General features: G+C 38.6%; 1 protein-coding gene and 1 pseudogene across 1 annotated transcript; both read right to left on the bottom strand.

Moving 5' to 3' along the window:
• Window positions 1-367: 367 nt before the first annotated feature.
• LOC140455552 (muscarinic acetylcholine receptor M2-like) lies at window positions 368-6,154 on the bottom strand (annotated as a pseudogene).
• Window positions 6,155-24,376: 18,222 nt separating this feature from the next.
• LOC140455020 (muscarinic acetylcholine receptor M2-like) lies at window positions 24,377-25,798 on the bottom strand. The gene has a single exon (XM_072549692.1). It carries the CDS (start codon window positions 25,796-25,798, stop codon window positions 24,377-24,379), a length of 1,422 nt encoding a protein of 473 aa, XP_072405793.1.
• Window positions 25,799-26,435: the final 637 nt, after the last annotated feature.

Here is a 26,435-nt window from a genome sequence, read left to right on the forward strand (position 1 = left end):
CCAGGTTGATCCTACTCACCTGCTTTTCACATAGTACCGCACCCGTGGGTTACCAGAACGGTATGTGTTCTGGTAACGTTGATAAAGTCATCTATTGTTCTGCTCTTTCTGTCATTCCCATTCTTGCCGTTGATACCTGATGCTGTTCGTCCTTTGATGTCAGAGGCATCACTGTTTTGGTATTTTTGAAAATATTTATTGAAGAGAGTGCGGTGTTGTCTACTCTGGTGTGCAGTGCAGTTTATTCATTCGTGCTGTTTTGTGTAGCACCTTCACCGCTCGCATCTGAGGGGGCCAGAATAAGAACTGACTCTCTGTAAAGTACCTTCTCTCCTTGAACCCTAATACCACCTGATGTTTCACTTTTTTATATCGTGCCAGGTTTTGTTCTGATGTGTGGCAACTCATCATGAGTAATTGCTGTTTTGCTATTATTTGGTGTCGTTACTTTGCCGTTCACTAGACTGGGAGAAACGGTAGCCTTACGTGATTCAGATTCATTTTCCACATCATTCATTGGACTGTTGCTGGCCCGAGATATATAGATACAGAAAATCGTCATTATCGTAACCGAGGTATAGAACACAACTGAAGCAATGCCAAAAGTGATGGCTGGATTTAAAAAGGACTGTACATAACCCTTCCCGAAGGGTTTGACAATTTGCTCCCGAACAATGAACTGACGGAAGAAAATGGTAGGAGCTCAGAGGGATAAAGACAGTACCGAAGCAGCTGCAATCATCTTCCTGCCATCTTAGTTGTTCCCTTCACTGGGTACATAGGGGGCTTTGTCACGCAGGAGTAGTGGACAGAACCAATAATACGGAGCCTCATGACAGAGATGTTACTGACAACATAATCTGAAGCAAGCCATAAATAACATACCACTGGACCCAGAGGCCAGTATTCACTTACAATAAAAATGGTGCATAGATTCACTGAGAATACAGAAATGAACAATTCAATGCAGATTACCTTGAAATTAAAGTAGTTGTTAACAGTTTGTAATTGTCTCTTTACTTTGAGAGAAACTATGATCAGAATGTTTAACGATGGTCACCAAACTTCCTGATCCTGTCAGAATCACAATGCAGTGTACCTCAACCGTTTTGCAAGAACATCTTCCCCCAGTACCAGACAAGTCTGTTAAATTGCTGAAATTTTATTTGCCTCTGCTGCCATTACTTTACTGATATATTTCGCATTAAGAAGACATAAATGCAGAGAAGAGAAGCAAAGTATTAGGAAGTGAAGTTTAGATGTGTTATATTTTTTTTAAAAAATTGCTTTTTGCGAATTAAAATTCTATTAGGATTTAGCACTTCAAAAAGTGCTCTTATAAGTCTTAATATCTTTGCCAGGAAGGATTTGGTATTAACATGGTATTATCTTATATATGTGATTCTACCGAGTTAACTACCTGCACCTCACTTTCAATTGTAAGTCTTCATGAGTTATACACAAATCTAAGAGAGATACGCAAGACTTTGGCAGAAGACTGGAAAACTGGCATTTAACAACATCTCATGACACTTTTGTGATCATCATGTTGAGGTTAATTTTAAAGTCTATATTTATTAATTTTTGCCTTTTCTTGTTAAGGCAAATGAGCACCAACCCAAAAGAATTTGACTGGAACCTGGAATACTAATTCACTCGATTGACCACATTACCCTGGTCTCTTCACACCACCCCCTCAACCCACCACCTCACCCCCCCCCCCATCCGAATGTAGCAATGAATGTTGAAAATGAATTAAAACTGAATGTAGCAATGAATGTTGAAAATGAATATGTGCACTTTGTACTTCTGTCATCCGAGGTGTAAATTAAAAGTGCAGAAAGATGAAGCTAGAACTGTATATCTCGCAAGTTCTGCAGCAATATGAGCAGCATTTCCAATTTTGATAATCTCCTAACAGAATGTATGTCATTTCAGTAAGGTAGATGCACAGGATATATACCAGGGTACTGACAGAAAAGGTGATGAAAAGAGGCACGAAAAATTGGGATTTTTCACTTTGGAAGAGACAGGATATGCAATGTTTTGATTGAGATGTTGAAAAGTCAATTTTGAATTGCTATCAACATTTTTTTGGCAGAATGATACATTATCAGAGGGCATTTATAAAGTGATTGTTAAAAAGATCACAATGGCTGACTGGTATTCTCTGATGCATTTCTGAAGACAGAAAAAAATACGAAAACATGATTTGGGAAGTGAACGAGGTGATTGAGCCCTTTACGCAATCCTTTACTGATCTTTCTGCTGACGCTTTGACAGTGCAACCCTTCCCACAATTCTTAACAGGATGGGGCGCAATATGTTGCATTTCAGTTTGGTCACCTGCACTAGATCTTCAGTAGGCAAGTGCAAGGTTCAAACGACTACTGAAAGATCGGATAGTGTATAAAAATATATTATTGGAAGGAAACTTGACAAATAAATGCATTACTTTTCTCAAATGCCCCAGTCATAACGAACATGGATGCCAAAGTGGATTGAATTTACCCGTTTATTTTAAGAACATTGTCTTTACGTCATGATACCATGAACATTGTTATTTTAGGTTCTTCCTTAACTCGTCTGTTAGTAAAGAGGACTTTAAAGTGTTGGAGGATTGTGTATATCATTGTGTTCTGGTTGCTTCAGTTGATTTGCATACTCAATTCATTTTTTCCCCTTTCATCAGACTTGTATTTTGCTACAATTAGGTGACTTTGTCAGCTATTGCAGAGCGCATTAAAGAGTCAAAGACATTGCTGTGTCTGTGGATTCACATGTAGGTCAGACAATGAATAAACAGTTGGCATCATTCCCTAAAGCTCATCAGTGAAACGAGTAGCCTTTTTCTTGACAATTGCTTATATTTATTTCAAATTTGCTTTTAGGTCAAAAATTTAGACAAACTTAAAACGGTTAAACATAACATGTCTCTGGTGGGATTTATTAATGCAAGGAATGTGGGTGATTCAAGGAAATGTATGTCAGGATGCTTTCTTCTATAGGGAAGAGAGAACTGTCTCGATGCTTTCTCCAGCATGATTTATTTTCTTTGTTGAAGATAATCACAATATACAAATTACTGAAGTCAGGTGGAGAGGAGCTGTTTTTCTTCCGAAAATCATATGGTTATGATATGCAGACTTGATATCAGAAATAAATTTGACGGCCTCAGCTGGAATATCTGCTGCTTCATTTGCGGTTCAAATTGATGCATTTTCTCCACTGGCTGTAGCTCACCCGTGAGCTATAGCTTTATTGTAGTAGGTCGGGGCAAGTCTGCAGTGTACTGACATCGACATTAGATTCGTATTTGAGGAGCTGTTGAAAATGTTCTCTTCAGCTTTGATGCATTGCACTTTATGCAAAATAAAAGAAACTCATTTCATTGAACGAAACAGATTTTGTCCATTTAAGCTTCCGAGATAAATAATTCAAATGACTGCAAAAGCAATTTGCATTTTTCGAAAAGCTCCAACAAAAGGAAGTACAAAAAAACTAGATAAGATTATTAAAATCAATGCACAGAATCTGTTCCATTTGTATGAAAAGAAAGTATCATGAAATGCAGCGATAGCCCTCAAAATCTGTTCCATGAATCTAGGGCAATGCCAAAATTTTGCATTTCATCTGTGCATTTATATATGAGGGGGAGGTCAATAGAACTGACGCCCAAAAGCATGCTATTTATGAATGGCAGTAGAGATGAAATAAAATTTACATCTGTCAGACCACAGTAATGGAAAAATTAAAGACACCAAATAGTGACAGATTCTCAGCACTGCATCGTTTGAATCAGTGGCATGTAGTTATGTCTCTAAGGCTCTTTGAGATTTTAGCCTGCTTTATGAACTGTTCCTTTCAACTGAAATGCTGTGTTCTATTTTCACCACCTTTCGGAAGGATACGAGGTCTTTATCAGGCTATCACATAGACTATTGACCAGAAGACGATCAGGGTTAAGGGAGTTGTGGGAAAACACTGTTATTCTTGTGAATAAATTATATTTGACACTAAATTTGATTGAAGTGTAAATGATTATAATATGTTCAATTAAGGTAAGTACAGATTGCCTGCTTCCATTAACTTTTATTGCATGGCTTAGGGAAACCTCATTTGAAAGCAATGGCAATGGGTGTGGGTGTGTTGGTAGGGAACACAGTACCTGGACTTGATTTAACCGAGTCTGCCAAAAGGCCACTGTTTTGATTGTTTAAGCAGATGTTCAATTTAATAAGAAGGATGAAAGAGCGAATCTACTTTTGGAAGACAGAAAGATTCCTTTTATGCAGAGGCAATGACCTAAAACTTAATGACTCTCCATGGTATCTGGAGGAATTAGAGACATTATTGGTTTTAAAATGATATGCAGTTTAATGAAATTAACCTGCAGGTCTTCAAGAACACTATCGAGCAATATAACTGAGTAGATTCCTTCAACTCATATGAACTGAATTCCATAACATGAATGGCCTTCTTAACGTTCTGCTGAACGTCTTTAGCATTACAAAATATTCAAAAAAAAATGGTCATGGACAGAAGTAAAATATTTGGCACAACATGTGGCGTCAGGAGACTAAAGTCTGCAATTACGTTCAGTTTGAATGCACACCTTAGTTTCAGTTGATCGATTACCAGAAGATACATCAGCATTGATAAATATATGCTCTTTTTTATATTCCGTATACAAATACGCTCTGCATGAGCTATGGTTTTTCTACTTGTATATTGTACAGTAGGTTCGATTGGTAGAATGTATAAAAGCGCTTGAAAAACTTGTACTAGATTCAAAAACATTGAGTGGGTGGTGCAATCACAAAGGAATGTACAAGTACTATTGCAAGTTGGTCACATGACACATTTATGGTTATACTTATGACCTTATGTCTATTTAATGATATGCAAGGCGCATAATTCTAAATGGGAGATCAAGGGGAGAGAATTTGGTCGGTATCAAGGAAAAGAAAAGTTGTCTCAGTGTGTTTGCTGTGGTGAAGAAAGACAAAAAGGGAAAAAATAAGATTAAAGAAACATTTAACAGAAATTGCTGAAATAAATCTCAGCCCGTCTTGCACCCAACGTGGATGGAAATCATAGTTAAGATTTCTGGTCTAGTGATCCTTCTTACTAACTAATGGGGATTTTCTTATGGTACATGTAATGGGGACACAGTTTGAAATTAATGATCACAGGGTGGTATGATGCAGAACGAAGGTATTCCGTCTATTGTGTTTTCCTGAGCTCTCAGAGTGAAAAATCTGCTAAAACAATCAAACAGTGGCTTTTTGGCAGACTCGGTTAAATCAAGTTCAGGTAGTGTGTTCCAGGTCCAAATGTCTGCTGGTATGATTTTTCTTCGCTCACTTCCCATGTGCATCCTTTGCAAATCATTTGAAATCAGTAACTTCCTGCATTTAATCCTTTCACAAGTGGGAGCACTGGCACCTACTTACTTTACTTCAGTCCTTGGTTTTGTTGAAAATTCTATTAAATCTCCTCTTGGCCTCTTCTCTCTCCGAGCATTCAATTTAATAAGAAGGATGAAAGAGCGAATCTACTTTTGTTGTTGAGGTCTCCAGGACTCATAAGTATAGAATAAAATCTGGAGTCAGAACTTTTAGAGAGCAAACGTGAAAATGCTAGTTTTGGATAGATCACTGAAAGTTGAATCCTTGTCCAATATTGTTCTTCTAAATTCTGCTGCTGAATTTTTCTGGCATTGTAATTTAATACAGATTTTCGTCTTTCAGTTTTGCAGTGTGATATTTTTGATGATTTTGATATTCCTTCATCCAAAATATTGATTATTGTTTTGGAGTCCTTGAGTTGACAGCTTGATTCCGAATCACAACTAAATCATATGTTCCTTGTTGCATTAACATTTGGCTATCTGTTTGAAAATACAGCTTTCCTATGATTACCTCTTTAAATTCCTCCATAGGGCCAACGTTTGTCCTTGTGGTACAAAGCAGCCAGTAATCAAGCAAATGTCTAAACAGTTTTGTTCAACTAGCTTGAACTCTTACTTATCCCAGACATAGTTAATTGCTTTTGATTCCGGCATAAGTTTGTCTTCGTTCCATAATCGCTTACTCAAGACAAAGTTATTGCTTCTACCTTCACGTGTCATAATTAATGTTTGTTGATTCATTGTGTTCATGAACAGTTATTAAATTCCGAATTCCACAAGATTACAGATTCTTCACTGAAATGTGACAGAGTTTGGAAGTGGCAAGTAATAGTCATCAATTGCTTATTACAAATTTAACTTTGCTAATTTTCGCCCATACAGGTATCAAGGAGAGTTTGGATAATTTATTTGTAAAGAGTTAAACAGCAGATCAGCCTTGATTGAACAGATCTGTGGGACCGATCAACTTATTTATGCTGTTTTGTTCCCTGTCCGGCTGTGATATTCAAAGCGAAAGGGGGAACGTTTAATAGAGATGTGTGAGGGAAGATTTTCATGCAGAAAGTGGTGGGAGTCTATAACATAATGCCAGAAGAGATGATGGAAGCAGACATATTAGCAACATTTAGGAGTCATTTCGTTGATTACATGAACAAGGAGCAGATAGAGTACGGACTGAATAAGGCAGAAGGTGTGTTATTTTCGTTTAGTGAGGGCATGATGATTGGCACAAGCTAGGAGGTGGTTAGCCTGTTCCTGCCCTGTAGTTCTCTTTTGCTAATTTTGTTTTAATACGCAAAATCAAAATGAATTTGCACCCCTGAATGTAGTTTTCTTTCCTCTCTTCTAGCAGGTACTTTCAATTCCCTACTTTAAAGGTTCAGAAATATTGACTGTGGCATGTAACTTGATACAACTGTAAAATTTCACGATTTTGAGAAAGTCCTTCGCACACTTATTTATTTTTAATAGATTTCAAAATATTTTGACAAGAGAAGCAACTCAACAGATGCTGAAAACGTGACTGCAAAAGCATCTAACTTAAAGAACATCATTTGATAACATTATTATGTTCAGCACAGGTGTTTACTTTTGATGCATGAATGTAAATCGAAACTTTTCTTTGGGAACAATAAAATTTAAGCAAACCATTATAAATTATGCATCTTAAATCCTTTGATAAAATTACATAATAATTATTAAATAGCATGCCCATCGGTTTGAACAATTGATATATAATTCAAGTATGAGTCCAGCACCTTTGTCAGTTATTCCGTTTCCCAAGAGTAGCAAATTGACATTTCAGGACAATGAACAATTCCTCTCTGAACGTACTCTGGGTCACGGCATAAATGATAGTGTTTGTGCAGGAACTCAGAAGCTGCAGCATGATTCCTGCAGTTTTGAAATTTTCCAAGGAGTTTAAGAAGGAACTGAGATTAAAATAGCTTTTAATGCGAAAATGTAAGAAATATACAACTGTTGTTATCCATGGGAGAAGAAAATTAATGGATGTTGCAAAAAGTAACAAAATGGACCTTCTCTGCTTCTTCATTTCAAGGTCCACATCTTTTTGCCCAATTCTGTTGTGAATTTATAGTTTCTTTCGGGCATGACTGGTCACTAAAATGCGCCTGAGTGTAGGAATGTTAAAGATTAAAATCAAAACAAATGGCAGAATCGGGGTTAATAGCTGTTCCATCTAAGAGAATGCTATCCTGGCAAATTGAATATAGATGGCTGGTGACTTGACACAGTCTGGTGGTATATTGCCAATTATCACATGAGGAATATACAAGATGGCCCATGGAATTTTTTAACGCAAAATAATATATTCATTGTGATGATAGTCCGAGTAGCAGTTTTCAAAGTGCAATATTTTGTGTTCAGCTTCTGGCAGCGAATGGCTATAAAATGATGAAAGATAAAGGCAACTGTGAACCGGACAGGAATGTCTATGGCAGTTGGAGACAGAAATTTAATGATTCTGCAGACAAAAGTGTAAATCAGGTAGAAGTTCCAGAAATACAGTACAAGAACCCTGTGTAGAATCACATTACAAATGATGACCATGAGATCTGCTGTTGCTGTAGCCAGTAGGCATTGAGTGATACATTTAGATAGACCACAGTCTCCCTTATGCTAAATGACAGTGGCCAAGAGGTGAACTGTGGAAAAACAAGGCAAAGGAAAGCAGTAGATAAGAATCTATGACAAAAGTTAACTGAGCTAATGCTGGTTTTCACATCCATCACTTGAATTATTTCGTCTTCTTCTAAAGGTTGTGTTGATAAATCTCTCATTCATATAATAATTCTTTCTTTATGAATCTTAAGGGTAATTTTCTCTAGCCATCTCAATACAATGCATTAGGTAAAGTTGGATGACAGCAAAGAAAATAGTTTTTGAAATAGAGGGGACACCAAGAAATGATACAAGGAAGGAATACAAAAATAACCAGACTCTTCATAACAATGCAACATAACAACACAGGAAAAGAGAAAATATAAGTGTTAGAGAATGTAAATATGTACAGTAATTGACAGTATGAGAGTAAACAATAACGAGGATAAAATAAAGTATGACAGAATAACTCTAGAATAGAAATATATAGTAAGAGTCACTAAACACAGAAAAGGGAACAATGGATGTATCAATAGTCGGTTATTTCAGAACAAAAACATACATAAATTGACAAAAAGTGGGAATAGTAGAGAGGGACAATGTGATTATAATTGAAGATAGGATCGATGCCAATAGCAAGGATTGAAAGTGTTGGAGTGAATGGAAAACAAAAAAAAAAGACTTTAGCAGAAACGTTTCAGTTGTGAGGAGAGAAGAGACCATCAACATTGGACATTGTTCAGTGAGCATATTGCAAGTTAGAGATCAATATAATAAATTTAGCAGGCAAAATGCATAAGCATCTGTACAATTTAAAAGCATGATGCATACACAAGGAAATAACTCACCAGGCATTCCAGGTACTGCGAGGAGAGGATAGTATATGGACACAAGTTGAGTTAGTGGTGTCCAAAACATTTTAAGCTAGGCATCAGATGTTGAAGTTGTTTGAGGTGCGTGATCCAACTAAAGCACTGAGATTTTGCTCCGGTTTCCACCCACAGTCCAAAAATGTGCAGGTTAGGTGAAATTTCCTGTAGTGTTAGGTGTAGGGGAATGAGTCTGGATGGGTTGCTCTTCGGAGGGTCGGTGTGGACTTGTTGGGCTTAAGGGACTGTTTCCACACTGTAACTGAATATGAAATATTCAGGAGGGCATTATGAATTATGAGCATATGGGGTTCATACCGTGAGAGTTTGTGATTGTGTTGCAAGTCCTTGGCCTATGGGACCAACCTATCTAAGGCTACTGCACACATCCTGTTTGTTTCCTGCCAGTAAATTAATTTTGCATCAAACACACGGCATACCATAATTTTTCACTTTTCTTCCCAATTATGAGATGGGGAGCCAAAATCATTCATTGTTTCTCTTCCAAGGCAAGAGTATTCTTGGGTATGGTTTCAACAAGGTTTGTAAAATGAATGTAAGACATCTTTGGCTTTTTCTATAATTGCAAATATCATGCCATAAAAAAAGGCAACTCACTGTTTTTCTTCTTAATTTCATGCATGGCTCAGTTTGTAACTGTCTTTGTTTCTCATCGGAGTACATCCATATTGTACTGAACAATTAAAAGAATGACTTATTTTAGCAAATATGATTTTTTTTGTCTTCCTGCAGAAGTGATGAATCTGACACTTCACATATTATATTTCATCTATCACCTCATGGCACTGTCATTTGTACTGTTCACATCTCTATCAGGTGTCCTCCATTTACACAGCGTTCCCACTGAGCTTTGCATCTTCCGAGAATTTGGGAAACTAATCTCTTTAAATTCAGAATGGTGATTCAGCATTCTGTGGTCTCAGCATTTGCCCTTCTAGTATTCCATTCCTTTTTTCTGTACAGGGTAATATATATCCCCAGCACGCTCATTCATTTAGTGTTTTATTTTACTGAGTTGCCCCATTTCCAATATCTTAGTGCACACTGCTATATTTTTTCGATAATTATTCTTCTGCACCTGAAGTCACATAAGACAAATATGCATGCTTGCTCTTGTTTTCATGCCTGGATATTTGGGAATATGTTACTTGCCTCGTGATAGATGGCAGTGCTCGAAGGAACACATTCATTAATGAGCATGGCAGAGAAGCAGACTTCTGTCTTTCCACCTGCATCAGTGTACTAGAAGAAGTGGTATGTTGAGAACCAATGTCTCCAGTCACATGATGACATTACCCACTGAACCATCATACTTGCCATAATCTAATCGTTACATCCCCAAAAGTCTTATTAATTTTTAAAGCATGGTTTTCCTCGAAGAAAGCCATGTTGGCAATGTTTTCTTTGATCTGCAATCATTTGAAGTTTTGTCTATTCACCAAGTTTTGTTTATGTTCTGTCCAGAGTGAATGGTTCCATATTCTATAATTTGATTTGCCAAAGCTCAATTAACCTGTCAATATCTCTTTTGAATTTTTACACTTTTTAATCGACACTGCCTCTCATTTCACATATTTGATGTCATCAGCAAATGTGGCTTGCCCACTTTCCATTTTATGATTTGATCTCCACTGACAAGATTTTCATATGGAATTTTATGTTGCCTTTTTGAAGAGCATGGACACACCTAAATTATCCTTGAAAGCTCTTCCTGTTCGCTCATAAAAAAAATGAATCAAAAGGATAAAATGAATTTGTGCGAAGTCAGTCCATGCTTTTTTTTGAATTAGTTGAAAATATTTCAAAAGTGCTGTCAAGTTTACATCAAATTCTTGTATAGAATCACAGAATCATATATTCATACAGTTCCAGAAACTCCTTTTGGTTCAATACGTCAATAGCTCAAGAAAAGGCTTCTGAGCAAAAGGCTCACAGACGTAAATACTAAAACATTTCAACTGCTCATCCAAATATTCTTTAAAGGATTCTCACTTCAAGTACCTTCCCAGGCAGTGTACTAAGAGACTCCCATCAACAACTGTGTGAATTTTCATGCATCAAATCTTTACTGCCTCACTATCCATTCTTCAACAAGTGCAAACAGCTGGAATCCCTGTCAAAGCACCTCATACTTGAAAGTAGTAAACAGAACAGTACAGACCCTTGGCCCTCGATGTTGTGTGGACCTTTTATCCTACTGTAAGAGCAAACTAAATGATATACCCGTCATTTTATTATCATCCATGTGCCTATCCAAGAGTTGTTTAAATGTCCCGAATGTATCTAATTCTACTACCACTGCTGGCAAAGCATTCCACACACCCAACACTTTGTGTAAAGAATTTACCTCTCACATCTCCCGTAAACCTTTCTCCAACTGTCTTAAAATTAAGCCCCCCTGTGATAGCCAATTCTACCAATGGAAAACGTCTCTGACTATTAATTCCTTCTCTGCCTCTCATCATCTTGTACACCTGTATCAAATCACTTCTCTTCCTTCTTTGCTTCAATGGGCAAGGCCATAGCTCCCTCAACCTTACTTCATAAGACATGCACTCCAGTCCTGATAAAGCCCCTCTGCACACTTTCAAAAGCTTGCACGTTTCCTGGAATGAGGTAACCAGAAACTGAATGCAATATTCCAAGTGTAGTCTAACCAGGGCTCTACAGAGCTACAGCAAAACCTCGTGACTCTTATCCTCAATCCTCCTGCTGATGAAATGCAAAGCACCATGCGCTTTCTTAACAATTCCACGAACATGGGTGGCAATTTTGAGGGATCTATGAATATGGAATGCAATATCTGTTCCTCAATACTGCGAAAAATCCTGCGTTTAAACCCGTATTCTGCATTCAAATTCAATCTTCCAAAATGAATCACTTCACACTTTTCCAGATTAAATTCCATCTGCCACTTATCAGCCCAAATCTGCATCTTGTCAATGTCCCGTTGCCAACTACAACAGCCCTCTACACTATCCACGACTCACCAACCATCATGTCGTCAGCAAACATACTAACTCACTCTTCCACTTTATTCAAGTCATTTATAAAAATCACAAAGAGCAGATCCTAGAATAGATCCCTGCAGAACACCGTTGGTCACCGAGCTCGAGGCTGAATACTTTCAAGCTACTATCACCTTCTGTCTTAAATGGGTCAGCCATGATTATGCCTAATCCCTTTCTTGAAGTAGGGAGAGAGTGGTGACTGCGACCTGGAAAACCATTAAGTCCAACCTCCCATTGAGAGAATCCATCTACCAGGCCCGCTGTCAAGGAAAGGCCACCAGCATTCTTAAAGATCCATCTCACCCTGGCAATGTTTTTCTACAACCTCTACAATTGGGACGAAGGTACAGAAACCTGAACAAATGCACCATCTGGTTTTGCAACAGTTTCTACCCTACTCTTGTTAGAATACTGAATGGACTCACAAATTCCTAACATTTGCCTGTCCCTGTGTTTACGATTTTTGCCGCTGTTTACCTGTTATTTACTATCTATGCTACTTAACTATGTGATCTGCCTGTATTGCTCACAAAACAAAGCTTTTCACTGTGCCTCGGTACATGTGACAATACATTCAATTCAATCTTCTTAGTTACTTCCTCAAAACATAAAAAAAAACTCAGCGAAGTTTGTGAAAGACAATTTCCATCGCAGGAAACATTTCCCTATCTTTAATCATTCAAAAGGATGCTGCTTGGAGTGGACGACTCGAGTTGTAAAGAGAGGCTGGATAGGTTGGATCACTTGTTTCACAGGAACATTGGATGTGGAAAAGCAATCTCATAGAGGTGTTCAAAATCATAACGGTTATGGTAATGTGAATTGGAGCTGTCTTTTCACTTGGGTGGGGTATTTCAAGACGAGGGACTATAGTGTTATGGTGAGAAGAGAAAGATTTAAATAAAACAGAGAGGAGGATTTTTTTTAAACACAGAGTGATTCATGAGTGGAAGAGAAAGTCATGGATGTGGGTGCATTTAGAATGTTGAAAAGACATTTAGAGAAGTACACGAATAAGAAAGGTTTGGAGGGGCATGGACCATACACAGTTTAGTGGGACTACTTTAGTTCGGGATTAGTTGGTATGGACTCATTGGCATGTTTTGATGTTGTTTGACTCAATGGACTCATGAGTTTTGAATTTGGAAGATCATGAGTAAACAATGATTGTGTGTTTGCCCTGTATGTGTCCACTGTGCAGTCTGTTTTAAAGCAACTTCCTATCGCAATTGTACTGACAGACATTTTTTGCCACCACACCTTTCCTGCTCATCCCTTTCCATTACACACTCGCCTAACCTCCACCCCCCCCCCCCCCACCCCCACGTCCCTTTTCCTCCAATATTCTTACTTTTCAATTTTGTCCCTTGGCCATCCTCTTCCCACTGACTCACTCTTTCACATTGGTGGTGCCCAGCCATTATTCCATTACTTTTTAACATAAACATATCTCTAAGTTTCCCATTCCCTTACCTACTTTACCACTTCCTCAATACCCCCTCCCATTCCCCTTCACCAATACACCATTCCTCCCTTCCTTCAATGTTAAATCAACACTACCTTTTCCACAACCATCTCTAAATATTTGCTTCCCGTTCTTATTTCCTACTGCCCGATTCACCATCTGCACCATTTCTATTTCAGTACAAGCCTCACAAAATATTCCTTTTTCAACTTCTTCCATTGTCATAAAACACTGTTGCATGCGGATTGAAGACAGCTATTTTAAATGTTCCAATTGATGCTTCCTCAGCAACTGATCCTGATCAGAAATCCAGAATGAGACTGAACAGGGAAAGCGATTTCACATCACCCAAGGTTTTAGAAGATACGAACACAAGAATTGTAACGACAGAAAGCTAAATTGAACACCAGATCAAGTGCTGAAATGAAATAGAAAGAGAAATGATAATTATCTGAAATGTATAAGGCAGAATACTACATATATAGAAGCAAGGTTTCCAGAAACTCCAATTAAAAGTGAAGCAATGTGATATCATACATGCAGACGTCTATATTATATACCAACAAGATAATTTGACATTTGTTTAAAAGCCGACTTAGAGTGGAATACATGCTAATGACACTGTAATGTGTTTCCAATTTGTTGTGCAAATGCACTAACAGCTTAATCTTCAGTACATTCAATAGTGAGTTAGAAAGCAATCTTTTGCTCCCATCACAGGCACAAAAATGGATTTAGGCTCTTCTCTGTTTTGATATATTTGTTCTGCCCCTCAACTGAAGTCACTTTTGAATTGTTACCTCTCCAGACCTCTCCATTGCTTTTATATTGAAGATCTAACATTTAGTTTTCCTGCAATAATTTCAAAGTCTTTTAAAACATATTTCTCCCGTGAAGCCCTCTTTTCCCTTCACAGAATAAAAAGTTAATTTTCAACAAAAATGTTACACATTTTCTTGATTTATTTTTATTGATTCACAAAGCAAAGGTGACCATTGGCGTCATATTTTGAAGGGAATGAGATTTTTACAGGAAGAAATATTTAGAATGTTTGGTAGGGAAAGGACCCAAATTGGCTTTAGTCTGAGCAGTGGATTTCGAGAACAAAGAGTAATATTGATCTTGACCAAGCTTTATAAATGTTATTCGATCCGACATATCTATTTCACGCTGATTTGGAACTGATATCTGACTTACTGACTAAGAACAGATCTCTGACTTACATCAAGAGTTTTACTCAACATACCTTGTTTTGGAATTTTTATTGACGTAGAGTCATAGAGTCATAGAAATGTGCAAAATGGAAACAGATCCTTTGGTCCAACTTGTCCATGCCGACCAGATATCCCAACCTAGTCTAGTCCCATCTGGCAGCACATGGTCCAAATCCCTCTAAACCCTTCTGAGTCATATATCCATCCAGGTGCCTTTTAAATGTGGCAATTGAACTAGCCTCCACAAATTCTTTTGGCAGCTCATTCCGCCTCTGCATGAAAAAGTTACCCCTTAGGTCTCTTTTATATCTTTCCCCTCTCACCCTAAACCGATTCTCTCTACCTCTGTTCTCCACCATCCCAGGTGAAATATTTTGTCTATTTATCCTATCCATGCCCCTCAAGATTTTATAAACATTGATAAGGTCACCCCTCAGCCTCCGACATCAGGAAAACAGCTCCAGTCTACTCAAACTCTCCCTCTCACTCAAATCCTCCAACACTCGCAACATCTTTGTAAATCATTTCTGAACGCTTTCAAGATTCACAACACCTTTCTGATAGGAAGGAGGCCAGAATTGCACGCAATATTCCAACAGTGGCCCAACCAATGTCCTGTACAGCCGCAACTCCTGTACTCAATACTCTGACCAATAAAGGAAAGCAAACCAAGTGCTTTCTTCACTATCCTATCTATCTGCGACTCCAATTTTAAGGAGCTATGAAACTGCACTCCAAGGTCTCTTTGTTCAGCAACATTTCCTAGGACTTTACCATTAAGTGTACAAGTCCTGTTAAGATTTGCTTTCACAAAATGCAGCGCCTCACATTTATCTAATTTAAACTCCATCTGCCACTTCTCAGCCTATTGGTCCATTTGATCAAATCCCGTTGTAATCTGAGGTAAACCTCTTGGCTGTCCAATACACCTCCAATTTTGGTGTCATCTGCAAACTTACTTACTAGTGGACCCAGCACCGACCCTTGTGGCACACCACTGGTCACAGGCCTCCAGTCTGAAAAATAACCCTTCTCCACCATCCTCTGCTACTTTTGAGCCAGTTTAGTATCCAAATGGCTAGTTCCCACTGTACTCCATGAGATCCAACCTTGCTAATCAGTCTCCCATGGGGAACGTTATCGAATGCCTTACTGAAATCCATATAGATCACATCGACCATCTGGCCTCATCAATCCTGTTTGTTATTTCGTCAAAAACCTCAATCAAGTTTGTGGGATATGATTTCCCACACACACAAAGCCAAGTTAACAATCTCTAACCAGCCCTTCCTTTCCAAATACATGTACATATTGTCCCTCAGGATTCCCTCCAACAACTTTCCCACCACTGATGACAGGATAACTGGTCTATAGTTTCTTGTCCTTACTACCGTCCTTAAATCAGTGGCACCACATTAGTCAACATTCAGTCTCCTGTTGCTCGACTGTGGCTATCGATGGTACAAATATCTCAGTAAGAGGACCAGCAATCACTTTCCTAGCTTCCCACAGAGTTCGAGGGGACACCTGATCAGGTCCTGTGCATTTATCCACCTTTATGCATTTCAAGACATCCTGCACTTCCTCCTCTATAATATGGACACTTTTCAAGATGTCATAATATATTTCCTTATATTCTATACCTCCCATGTCCTTTTCCACAGTAAATGTTGATGCATAATACTCGTTTAGTATCTCCCCCATCTCCTGTTGCTCCACATAAAAGGCTGCCTTGCTGATCATTGAGGGACTGTATTCTCTCCCTAGTTACCCTTTTGTCCTTAGTGTATTTGTAAAAACCCTTTGGATTCTCGTTAATCCTATTTGATAAAGGTATCTCATCTCCCTTTTTGCCCTCCTGATTTCTCTCTTATGTGTACTCCTACTGCATTTATACTCTTCTGAAGATTCATTTGATCTATCCTATGTATACCTGACATATGCTTCCTTCTTTTTATTAACCAAACCCTGAATTTCTTTAGTCATCTACCATTCCCTATACCCACCAGCCTTTCCTTTCACTCTAACAGGAATATGCTTACTCTGGACTCTCGTTATCTCATTTCTGAAGGCTTTCCATTTTCCAGCCATCCCTTCACCTGTGAACATTTGCTCCCAGTCAGCTTTTGAAAGTTCTTGCCTAATTCCATCAAAACTAGCCTTTCTCCAATTAAGAACTTTACCTTTTAGATCTGGTCTATCCTTTTCCATCACTGTTTTAAAACTAATAGAATTATGGTCACTGCCCCCAAAGTCACCTCAATCACCTGCCCTGACTTATTTCCCAAGAGTAGGTCAAGCTTTGTACCTTCTCTAGTAGGTACGTCCACATACTGAATCAGAAAGTTTTCTTATACACACTTAACAAATCCCTCTACATCTAAACCCATAACAATGGTAGTCCCAGTCTATGTTTTAAAGTTAAAATCCCTTATCATAACCACTCTAATATTCTTACAGATAACTGACATCTCCTTACAAATTTGTTTCTCAATTTCTCTCTATCAGAGGATCTCTAATACAATCCCAATTAGGTGATCCTCCCTTTCTTATTTCTCATTTCCACCCAAATAACTTCCCCAGAATATCCTCCCTCAGTACAGCTGTAATGCTATCCCTTATTAACAACGCCACTGCCCCATCTCTTTTGCCTTCCTTTCTATCCTTCCTGTAGCATTTGTATCCTGGAACATTAGGCTGCCAGTCCAGTCCATCCCTGAGCCATGTTTCTGTATTTGCTATGATATTCCAGTCCCATGTTACTAGCCATGCCCTGAGTTTATCTGTTAGACCTCTTGCATTGAAATAAATGCAGTCTAAGTTATCAGCCCTACCTTATTCTCTGCTTTGTCCCTGCCTGCCTGTCCTGGCTATTTGACTCGCCTTTGTTCTCAACTGTACCAGCCTCAGATTGATCTCTTTCCTCACTATCTCCCTTGTTCCCACCATCTCCCCACCCCCATCACACAACCTTACTATTTTAAATCCCCCCGAGCAGCTCTAGTAAATCTCCCTGCCATTATGTTTGTCCCATTCCAATTTAGGTGTAATCTGTCCTTCTTGAACGGGTCACCTGTAACCCAAAAGAGATTCCAATGATCTAAAAATTTGAATCCTTCTCCTGTATATCAGCTCCTCAGCTATACATTCATCTGATCTATCCTCCTATTCCTGCTCTAACTTGCTCGTAGCACCAGATATTACTTCTCTCAAGGACTTCCTTTTTAAATTCCTGCTTTACTCTCCGTAATCTCCCTTCTGAATCTCAACCTTTTCCCTTCCCATATTGTTGGTTCCAATGTGTACAATAACCTCCTGCTGGTCCCTCTCCCCTTTGAAAACATTCTGCTCCCTCTCTGAAACATCCTTGATCCTTGCACCAAGGAAGCAACACACCATTCTGATCTTTCACTGTTGGCCACAGAAACCTCTGTGTGTACCTCAGACTGGAGTGGCCCCTCACAAAATCAAACTCTTGGACCCCGACGTATCCCTCATTTCATGAGAGACAGTGTCAATGCCAGAAACCTGGCTGTTGATGCTACATTCCCCTGTGAATCCATCACTCCCCACATTTTCCAAAACAACATACTTGTTTGAAATGGAGTTAGCCACAGAAGATTCCTGCACTGACTGCCTATCTCTCTTGTCTTTCCTGGAGTTGACCCATCTATGTGACTGTATCTGCGACTCTTTCCCCTTCCTATAACTGTCATCCATCACGTCCTCTTGCTCTTGTAAATTCTTCATGCCCCTGTCTCTCCAACTGATCCATTCGATCTGATAGGATTTTGTACCAATGGCATTTATTGCAGATACAATCCTCAGTAACCCATAAACTCTCCTTATCGCTCACATCTGACAAAAAGAGCACATCACTCTACTAAAGGTCATTTTTGTTTCTTTCAATCTACAGACCCAGAAAATAGCACTGCAAAGTATTGCACCAGGTTAAATTAATACTTATGGCTTATATTTTAAGTTTAATCAAGACATATCTCAAAAAACTTTTAATCAAGAAATAACCCACTCCACTCACTATTGCAGACTTATTGTAAGGCTACGCCTAAAACATCCACTTATCTGTTTCTGTGTTGTGACCTCTCCCAAACAGGTCCCTCCAAGATTAGTTGTGAATTTCACTGTTTGTTAATTTTCCCAGATGCATTGCGATGTCCAGCGATACATGAATTCAAACAGCAAAGACAGTAACTGTGCAGATTCACTGCTCTGTCAGTAAGCAATGTGGGTTTCTTTCTTTCTCCCTCTCTCTCTCTCTCTCCTGCACTGACCTCACCATGTGCTCCCTTTGTCTTTTCCTCTCATTTTTAAAAGTGCTGTTGGTTTGACTTTTTTTCTCCAACATTACAAAACAATGCAACAGCATATAAAACAGTAATTGCTGATCCTGGAATTCCAAGAAATCACCTCCAACACCTAAAATACCTCAAAAAAGGAATTGTTGCTACAGCCCCCGAAATTTTTCCTGTCCTCCATCTTGGATTACCCAGAACACTTTTTGCTTTAAGGTATTCAGCAAGCGCTTCACTTTGTTTGTTTTTGTCATTCCCAGTTCCCTAAAGTTGAAATACAATACACAGATATAAACCTAGTTTCCGTTGCTGGAATGATTGATGAAATATGCGGGAAGGAGATACAAATCTACCGTTTTTGCGACCAGCTTAATTAATGAAATATACAGGGGGAACCAATTATTTTCACTTCTCGATATGGTAGGCCTTGGGATAATTCTTCATGCAAACCTTCATTTTTCCTTCTCTCTACCTATGATTATCATGACTTCCTTTCTGTATTGCTCACTTCTTGACTCCACAGTGCCAATCTTTTCTCCAACAAGGAAACCTTAATATGAGCTGAATTCTAAGGATACATTAAGCTGGTATTCTTCGGCCAGAATTGGAGGTGTGTTTGAAGAAAGAAACGGAAGTTTGCCACCTGTGATCCAAATAAAATTAGGTTCTACGCAAAAATCTGTGCAAGAGCTAAGAATGTTCAACTGTGTTGAAAGAAAATTTCTGTCCTCTGTTAGCCCATTTAAAGATACAATGAAAACCAGGTGCATTTTCGAACATTGTTCTCAAAACATTTTGAAGAAGGAAAGTAGGGCAGTCTGTTGACTGTCCAAATTCTTCTGAAACCTGAAAGACAGTGGAGTAGTATTACGAAAATATGCATTTTGTTTCAGACCCTGGAACTGTCTTAGAATGACTTGCTATCATAAAGTTATCCTTCATATTCTTCTAACCACATCTGAATCATATATAGATGGCGGTTTCTATTTGACTGTGATACACTCTCAATGCTGGCAAATACCTCTGTTTAAATCCTTGTTTGAACCTAACCACCAAATACGGGCATTTTGCACAAACATTCTTAAATGCCCATCAGAACGTTCACAAAAACAATGTGAATACAACTTATAAGGTCTACAACATTAGTCAATTGGCAGATCACATTGCAAAATGTACTGCTTTCTAAACCAATTATCATCATTGGCTACCTCTTTGCGGTATAACCATATACCCTTGCCATAGCAGGGATGCCTCTGTGTACGTGTTTCTACATTAAAATATCAATGGGGTGTTTCATTCCAGCTTAACCCAGAGTTACATTCAACAACTAAGGTTTGTTCTTCGCAAAGTATGTAGACAGCTAAGTTTACCGAGGTCACCTCTCGACTCTGATTGCATTAAAGTTTTAGCATGCAGAGTCGTATGTCATGCAACAGCCGCTTTTGTAATTCTCCAAAACTGCATTGAGTGGACCTTTGTTTTTCAAGTCTCCCATATTCTCACTTTTCAACTTATTCTGGAATGATAGATTTACGCAATTTGGAAATCACTGGAGTTGCAGCGATGCTCTGTGTTACCAAAACCACCAACGATTCCTCGGCGTGGCTTTGCTCGGGGAAAAGATTCTTGGCGGATTAACTCACCTAGGAACGCAACTTCAGCCGAGAATTTTGCATTTTCGTTTGGCACAAGAAGGTCTGCAGACAGATAGGGTCATCAGAATCTTCAAGTGCAGCGTTCTTGGAATCAATCTGTACAGAGATGTCATGTTTGGAACAAGTCGGACTTGAACGAAGAATTCGAGTTCAGGGGTAGAACCTTCAAATTTATTATCAGTAGTCATTCTATATCACCAGCTGCTCCAGACTTCCCATAAAATGTCTAGGTCATGGCTCAATTTCTCCTATCAATCTCTTCTCACTCTAGCTCTATACAAAACACACTTTTTAAAAACCTACTTTTTCAGCCTAATTCTAAAAGAAATAACCCACATGATCTTCTTGATTGGTCAACGTGAATGCTTCCACCCCCTCAAACCAACTATAGAATCCATGATTCTATTCTTGTGAAAGGATCTGCTACCGATGTGCAGAAGGGAGCAATTCTGTGGACAAGCTGGTTGGTCCGAATTGAATCCAATTGGATTTTTAAAGATAGCATGTGAATGATCAAATGAGGGACGATTGTATGTCATTTCCACATAGGTGCATCGCTGCTCCCACAATTCAACGGTGGAATGTTTCCCACCTCCATTCTTTCCTCAGCGTTTCATCCACTCCACTCCACCCTTCATAATCTTAAGTAAATGTTGCAATCCTCCAAATGTGGCAAAATTTCTTCTGCAGAATCTGACAGTCTATTTAACTACAGAAAAAAGTCTGGAGAAATATAGCAAGAAACTAGTCCAAACAGGTAGATCTGAACTGAAGTGGCAAATACAGTGTTTGTTCTTTTAGCAGGAGAATGCAGGCACCGAAAAAAAGAGGAAAAAAAGTGGAGATAAAGAGAACGTTCCCACCATTCTGCACAGGAATTCTTTGCATCCGAAACAATTTCCTCCTTTAGTTTTGCACTGTAAGAATAGCAAAAACTCACAGACAAACATTCTTATATGAAGTTTCTCGCAGTCACCTGCCAAATCGGCGAAATTTCACCTTCTGCACAAATCATTTCCAACACGCTGACGCGTCTGTTTTCACCTCTTCCTGCTGAATTCACAACATGGCTTAGTGAGATGTGTACACTCCAAGATGTTCTTCACTCTTCTGGTATATATCATTTTGATCAGTGACAGTGTGTGCTCACTTGCTAAACTGGGAAGCCCTTCATGATGCCGGAAGTTGAAACAAAATTCAGCACTTAGGAGATGTATTGTTCTGAGCCTGAAGAGGCATCATATTGTCACTTGCTTACCGACCCTGTGTTGGGAATCTCAATACCTTCAACTAGATCTCACTGTCGAGCATTGTCTGTTGAAGAAATGTTGAGCAGTTTTGACTTTACAACTCTAGAGTTTAGAAGAATGAGCGCAGATCTAATTGGGGTATAGTAGATGCGAAAGGGGATTGACAAATTAACGGATTTTTCCCATTGTGGGATAATGTAGAAATTGAGGATAAAGGGTGGAAGATTCAAAGTCGAGATGAGGAGCAAAGAGACATGAACCTGTGGAAGTTAGCACCCAAGAGTGTCGTGGTGCCGGAGGGCACAGTAAATTTAAGGAAGAGATAGGTTGTAATTACTAATGGGTTAAAGGGTAATGGAGAGCCGACAGGAAATGGGGTTTGAGGCCAACGTGAGATCAGCCATGATTGCAACAAATGGTGGAACAGACTTGTAGAGCTGAAATGGCTACTTCTGTTCCGTGTCCTAATGCTCTTTTATCTGCAGCTCTAGTGGGGCATGCAGTTGACGATTAAGAAGCTTGTGCAACTCTGCTTTTGTTGGGGAGTTGGTTTTGCGATCCTGAGCAGAGGTAGAACATGGAAAAATGAGAATTGGAAATAGGAGGGTGTCACTGGAAAGAAGCGATGTTTCTGATGGATGAACTGCATTCCATCAAGTTTCCAATTCTTGTCAAGCAGCGCATATATCTTAAACACTTGTCTCTGAATGTAATAAAACTGGAGCTATATAATGTGACATATCAAAACTGTTTCTTATCGTCAATTGCATTGAAGGTCACTCGCCTCAGTGGCAATGATAAGTGACTACAGCTGCGGAAACAGTTAGCTGGGGATGCAAGTTTGTATCGTGAAAAGTATAATCAGTAAGTTCAACAATGGATAGGACAAAAGCAATTTTTCCTGAGATTTTCTATTCCACTTGTTTTGCCACGAATAGGATGGGAACATTTTAACTAATAACTATGCTTCTGCCTTCACTTAACGTGTCACAGCTGTAGAGCTTTACCCCCCTCAGCTCTTGCTTTCCCTGTTACTTTATTTCATTTTTCCAGCACCTGCACCAGTTTGCTTTTGTTCAGAATTCTCGTGAGATGGAGAGTTTGAGAATAAGGTCAACGCACTCATGAAAAGTGGTTCATGACAACGTTTTGGTCCTATTGGTAAATATATGACTTCATGTTCATTTGCGTGGAAAGTTTTTTCATCAATTAGTTTATATGAGCCACAACTAGAAATATTACATACCATAAGAAATATCACTGGTCATGACGGAAACTGAAAACGAACACCAACATGTCTCCAAGTATTACATGCATATACAGTGATTTCTAGGCTGACCAAGTGCATTTTTAATGATAGTTTGATTAGAATCAGTCCCCGACGATGTTAAGTTCTACTTATTGCACTGTGAAGTTTTTGTATCTATTTTACAGGTGGTAGATACTTGTGTTTTGCACGTTGTAAAAGGTGAAAGCAGTGCACCTCTTGTGTAATGATCAGTAGATAATCCTAAAAAAAATGAGAACGAAAGTGTTTCTTTCATCGGCTGACTTAGTGAGCCAAACAGATCGAGTCAAAGAGCAGGCTATATGGAAAAAAAAATCTAAAACACCATGCTTAGCTAACTCATTATTTTTCATTACAAAAGGCTCTGGACCACAAATAGAGACGTGGCTGCATTGGTGTCGATTCTAATTAAGCTTACTTTTTGAATTGCATCATGTTCTGTGTGGATTGAACTCAAGATTGCTTCAGTCTGAATAATTTGGAGAGAAAATTTAAAGCTGATACACATAGAAAGATCATTTGATGAAGAAATATGCTACATTTTCATCAACAAGAGATTTGATTGCAAAGTATGAGATGATCAGGAGAACTAAGTGATGTTTAAAATAGAACCTTTCTTTTCCTTCAAATTTGTCTTTCCAAAGTATGAATGATTTGCTATTTCGGCATTTTAAATGGACTTGTTACACATCAGAATCAGGATGTGCTTTGCCTAATTTGACCCAATTAAATGAAGATTCATTACCTTCTCCTGTGACAGAATCACATCTGTACATATATTTAGTTGCAAGTTGACATCTTCATGTGAAGTACAGACGTAATCCAGGAACTGCACCAAACAGAAAGGAAATCGACCTCTGCAATTTTAATATCATTCTAATCCATAAGCAAGACATCAAAGCCAATGAAAATAAACAACAAGAACTCGCCTTGAGACAACACCCTAGAAGCTCAGTTGAATGTACTTTTTAATGAATAAGATTGCAAACTGAACATTCTTCAACACAAAAGTCTTACACTACATGCAACGATGGGCAACATGAGGCAAATACATTTCAGTTGATACATATATTTTCTGACATGAAATATTAACTTTTTTCACAACAGACATGACCATTTCGATCTACATAATTCAAATCTGTTGACAATATGACATATAAACTTATGATCTTTCCAAGCGAGCTTCTAATTTACATGCATTGTTGAAATAGCCTAAGGATGTGTTACTTATATTGTGATTAATACTGTCGTCCTATTTTGTAGGACTTATATTCCTACACTGACACAGTAGAAGATGCTTGAACGTTTTCCTGAAGGTCATATTGCACAGTGCATAGCAGGCAGGATTTAGAGTACTATTGATGTAACAGAGCCAGTACCCTATGTTCCAAACGGTGCTGGGGACACACATTGGGCAGAAGGTATCTATGAGAACAATGACATTGTATGGACTTGCTGTAATTATAAAGGCCAGAAGAATAGCCAGGATGGTCCTCGTCACCTTCTTTTCTCGTAATACCGCACCCTTTGCTCTTTTAACATGTGCTCTGGTCATCTTAACAACGTCATCTATTGTTCTGATCTTCCTGATATTCCCATTTCCGTTGTTGGTACCTGATGCTTCTCGCACTGTGATGCCACAGGTATCATTCTTTTGAAATTTGCTGAAAATATTTATTGAAGAGAGTTTCAAGTTATCTGACCTGAAATAGTGGAGTGCAGATAAGCCGTTGGTATATGTTTGTGTAGCACCTTCTTTGTTCACATTTGATGATGCCAGGGTGAGGAAGCCAGCCTCACTGGGAAATACCTCCTCTACCCCTTGAACCCAACTAACACCTGATGTTTCATTATTTATTGTGTCAGGTTCCGTTTTGACCTCTGGCAACTCAACAAGAACCTTTGCTGTTTTTCTATTATTTGGTTTCATTAATTTAACATTCACTAGACTGGGAGAAACGGTGGCCTTACATGACTCAGATTCATTTCTATCGTCCTTCATTCGACTCTTGCTGGCCCGAGATATATACACATACAAAATTGTCATTATGGTAACCGGGATATAGAAAGCAACTATAGCAGTACCAAAAGTTATAGCTGGATTTGAGAAGAACTGCACATAGCACTCATCATCTAGGACAATCCGCTCCCCCACAATGAACTGCCAGAAGAGAATGGCAGGAGCCCACAGTAGAAAAGACAACATCCAAACAGCTGCAATCATTATCCCTGCTATCTTAGTGGTTCTTTTCACTGGGTATATAATCGGCTTTGTCACACTGAAGTAGCGGTCAAAGCTGATGATAAGGAGGTTCGTGGCAGAAGCGTTACTGGCGACATAGTCTACAGTAAGCCATAAATCACATACCACTGGACCCAAAGGCCAGTATCCGTTGACAGTGTAAATGGTGTATAGATTTATAGACAATGCACCAATGATCAAATCAGCACAGGCTAAGCTGAAAATAAAGTAGTTGTTCATCGTTCGTAATTGTCTGTTTACTTTGATAGAAACTATGACCAGAATGTTTCCAATGATGGTCACCAAGCTTAATACTCCTGTCGCAATCACAATGCAGACCACTTCAACCATTTTGTAAGGCCACCATCCGACAGTGCCAGACAAGTCTGTTAAATTGATGAGAGATTGATTTGCCCTTGTTTCACTTGCCATAAGTCTGCTCTGTTGTGTATCTAGGACTTAGAAAGCATAAACGCAGAAGAGAAAAGGAAAGGATTAGAAAACAACTTTTAAATATTCTACAGTTAAAGAAACAGCATTTTTACGAATTAAAGTTCAATCAGGAACACCTTTTAAAAAGTGGTCTTATAATATGTAAGGATTTCGTGTTTATATAGTGTTATGTTACATGTGTGATTCTGCAACGTTCAGTGATTGCAGCTCACTTTCAGTTGTATGTTGCAACGAGTTGGATATAAGACAGATATACAAGAAGTTGGCAGGTGATTGGAAAACTGACATTTTAAAATAGGTGATGACAGCTTCGTGATCCATTTTGAGCTTAACTTTATAGTCCATATTTAAGAAGATAATTTGCACATTTTCCTTTTGTGGCATAGCAACACTGACCGAGAGGAATTTGAACTGGGCCTTCGATTACTCATGAACTGATTTGACCCCAACATCCTTGTCTGCCCCATCTTAATATGGCAATGAAGATTAAAAAAGAATTAAAACATGCATGTGTACACTTCGTAGTTATCATCTGAGGTACAGATTATAAGAGCAGGAAGGTTAAGCTGGAACTGCATAACTCATTAGTTCTATCACAATTTGAGGAGCATGTTCA

The sequence above is a fragment of the Chiloscyllium punctatum genome, chromosome 30, assembly GCF_047496795.1.
Source record: "Chiloscyllium punctatum isolate Juve2018m chromosome 30, sChiPun1.3, whole genome shotgun sequence".
Classification (NCBI taxonomy): domain Eukaryota; kingdom Metazoa; phylum Chordata; class Chondrichthyes; order Orectolobiformes; family Hemiscylliidae; genus Chiloscyllium; species Chiloscyllium punctatum.

What these genes read in the sequence shown, in the direction of transcription:
- LOC140455020 (XM_072549692.1), bottom strand. Translation starts at nt 25,798, where the DNA reads ATGGCAAGTGAAACAAGGGCAAATCAATCTCTCATCAATTTAACAGAC.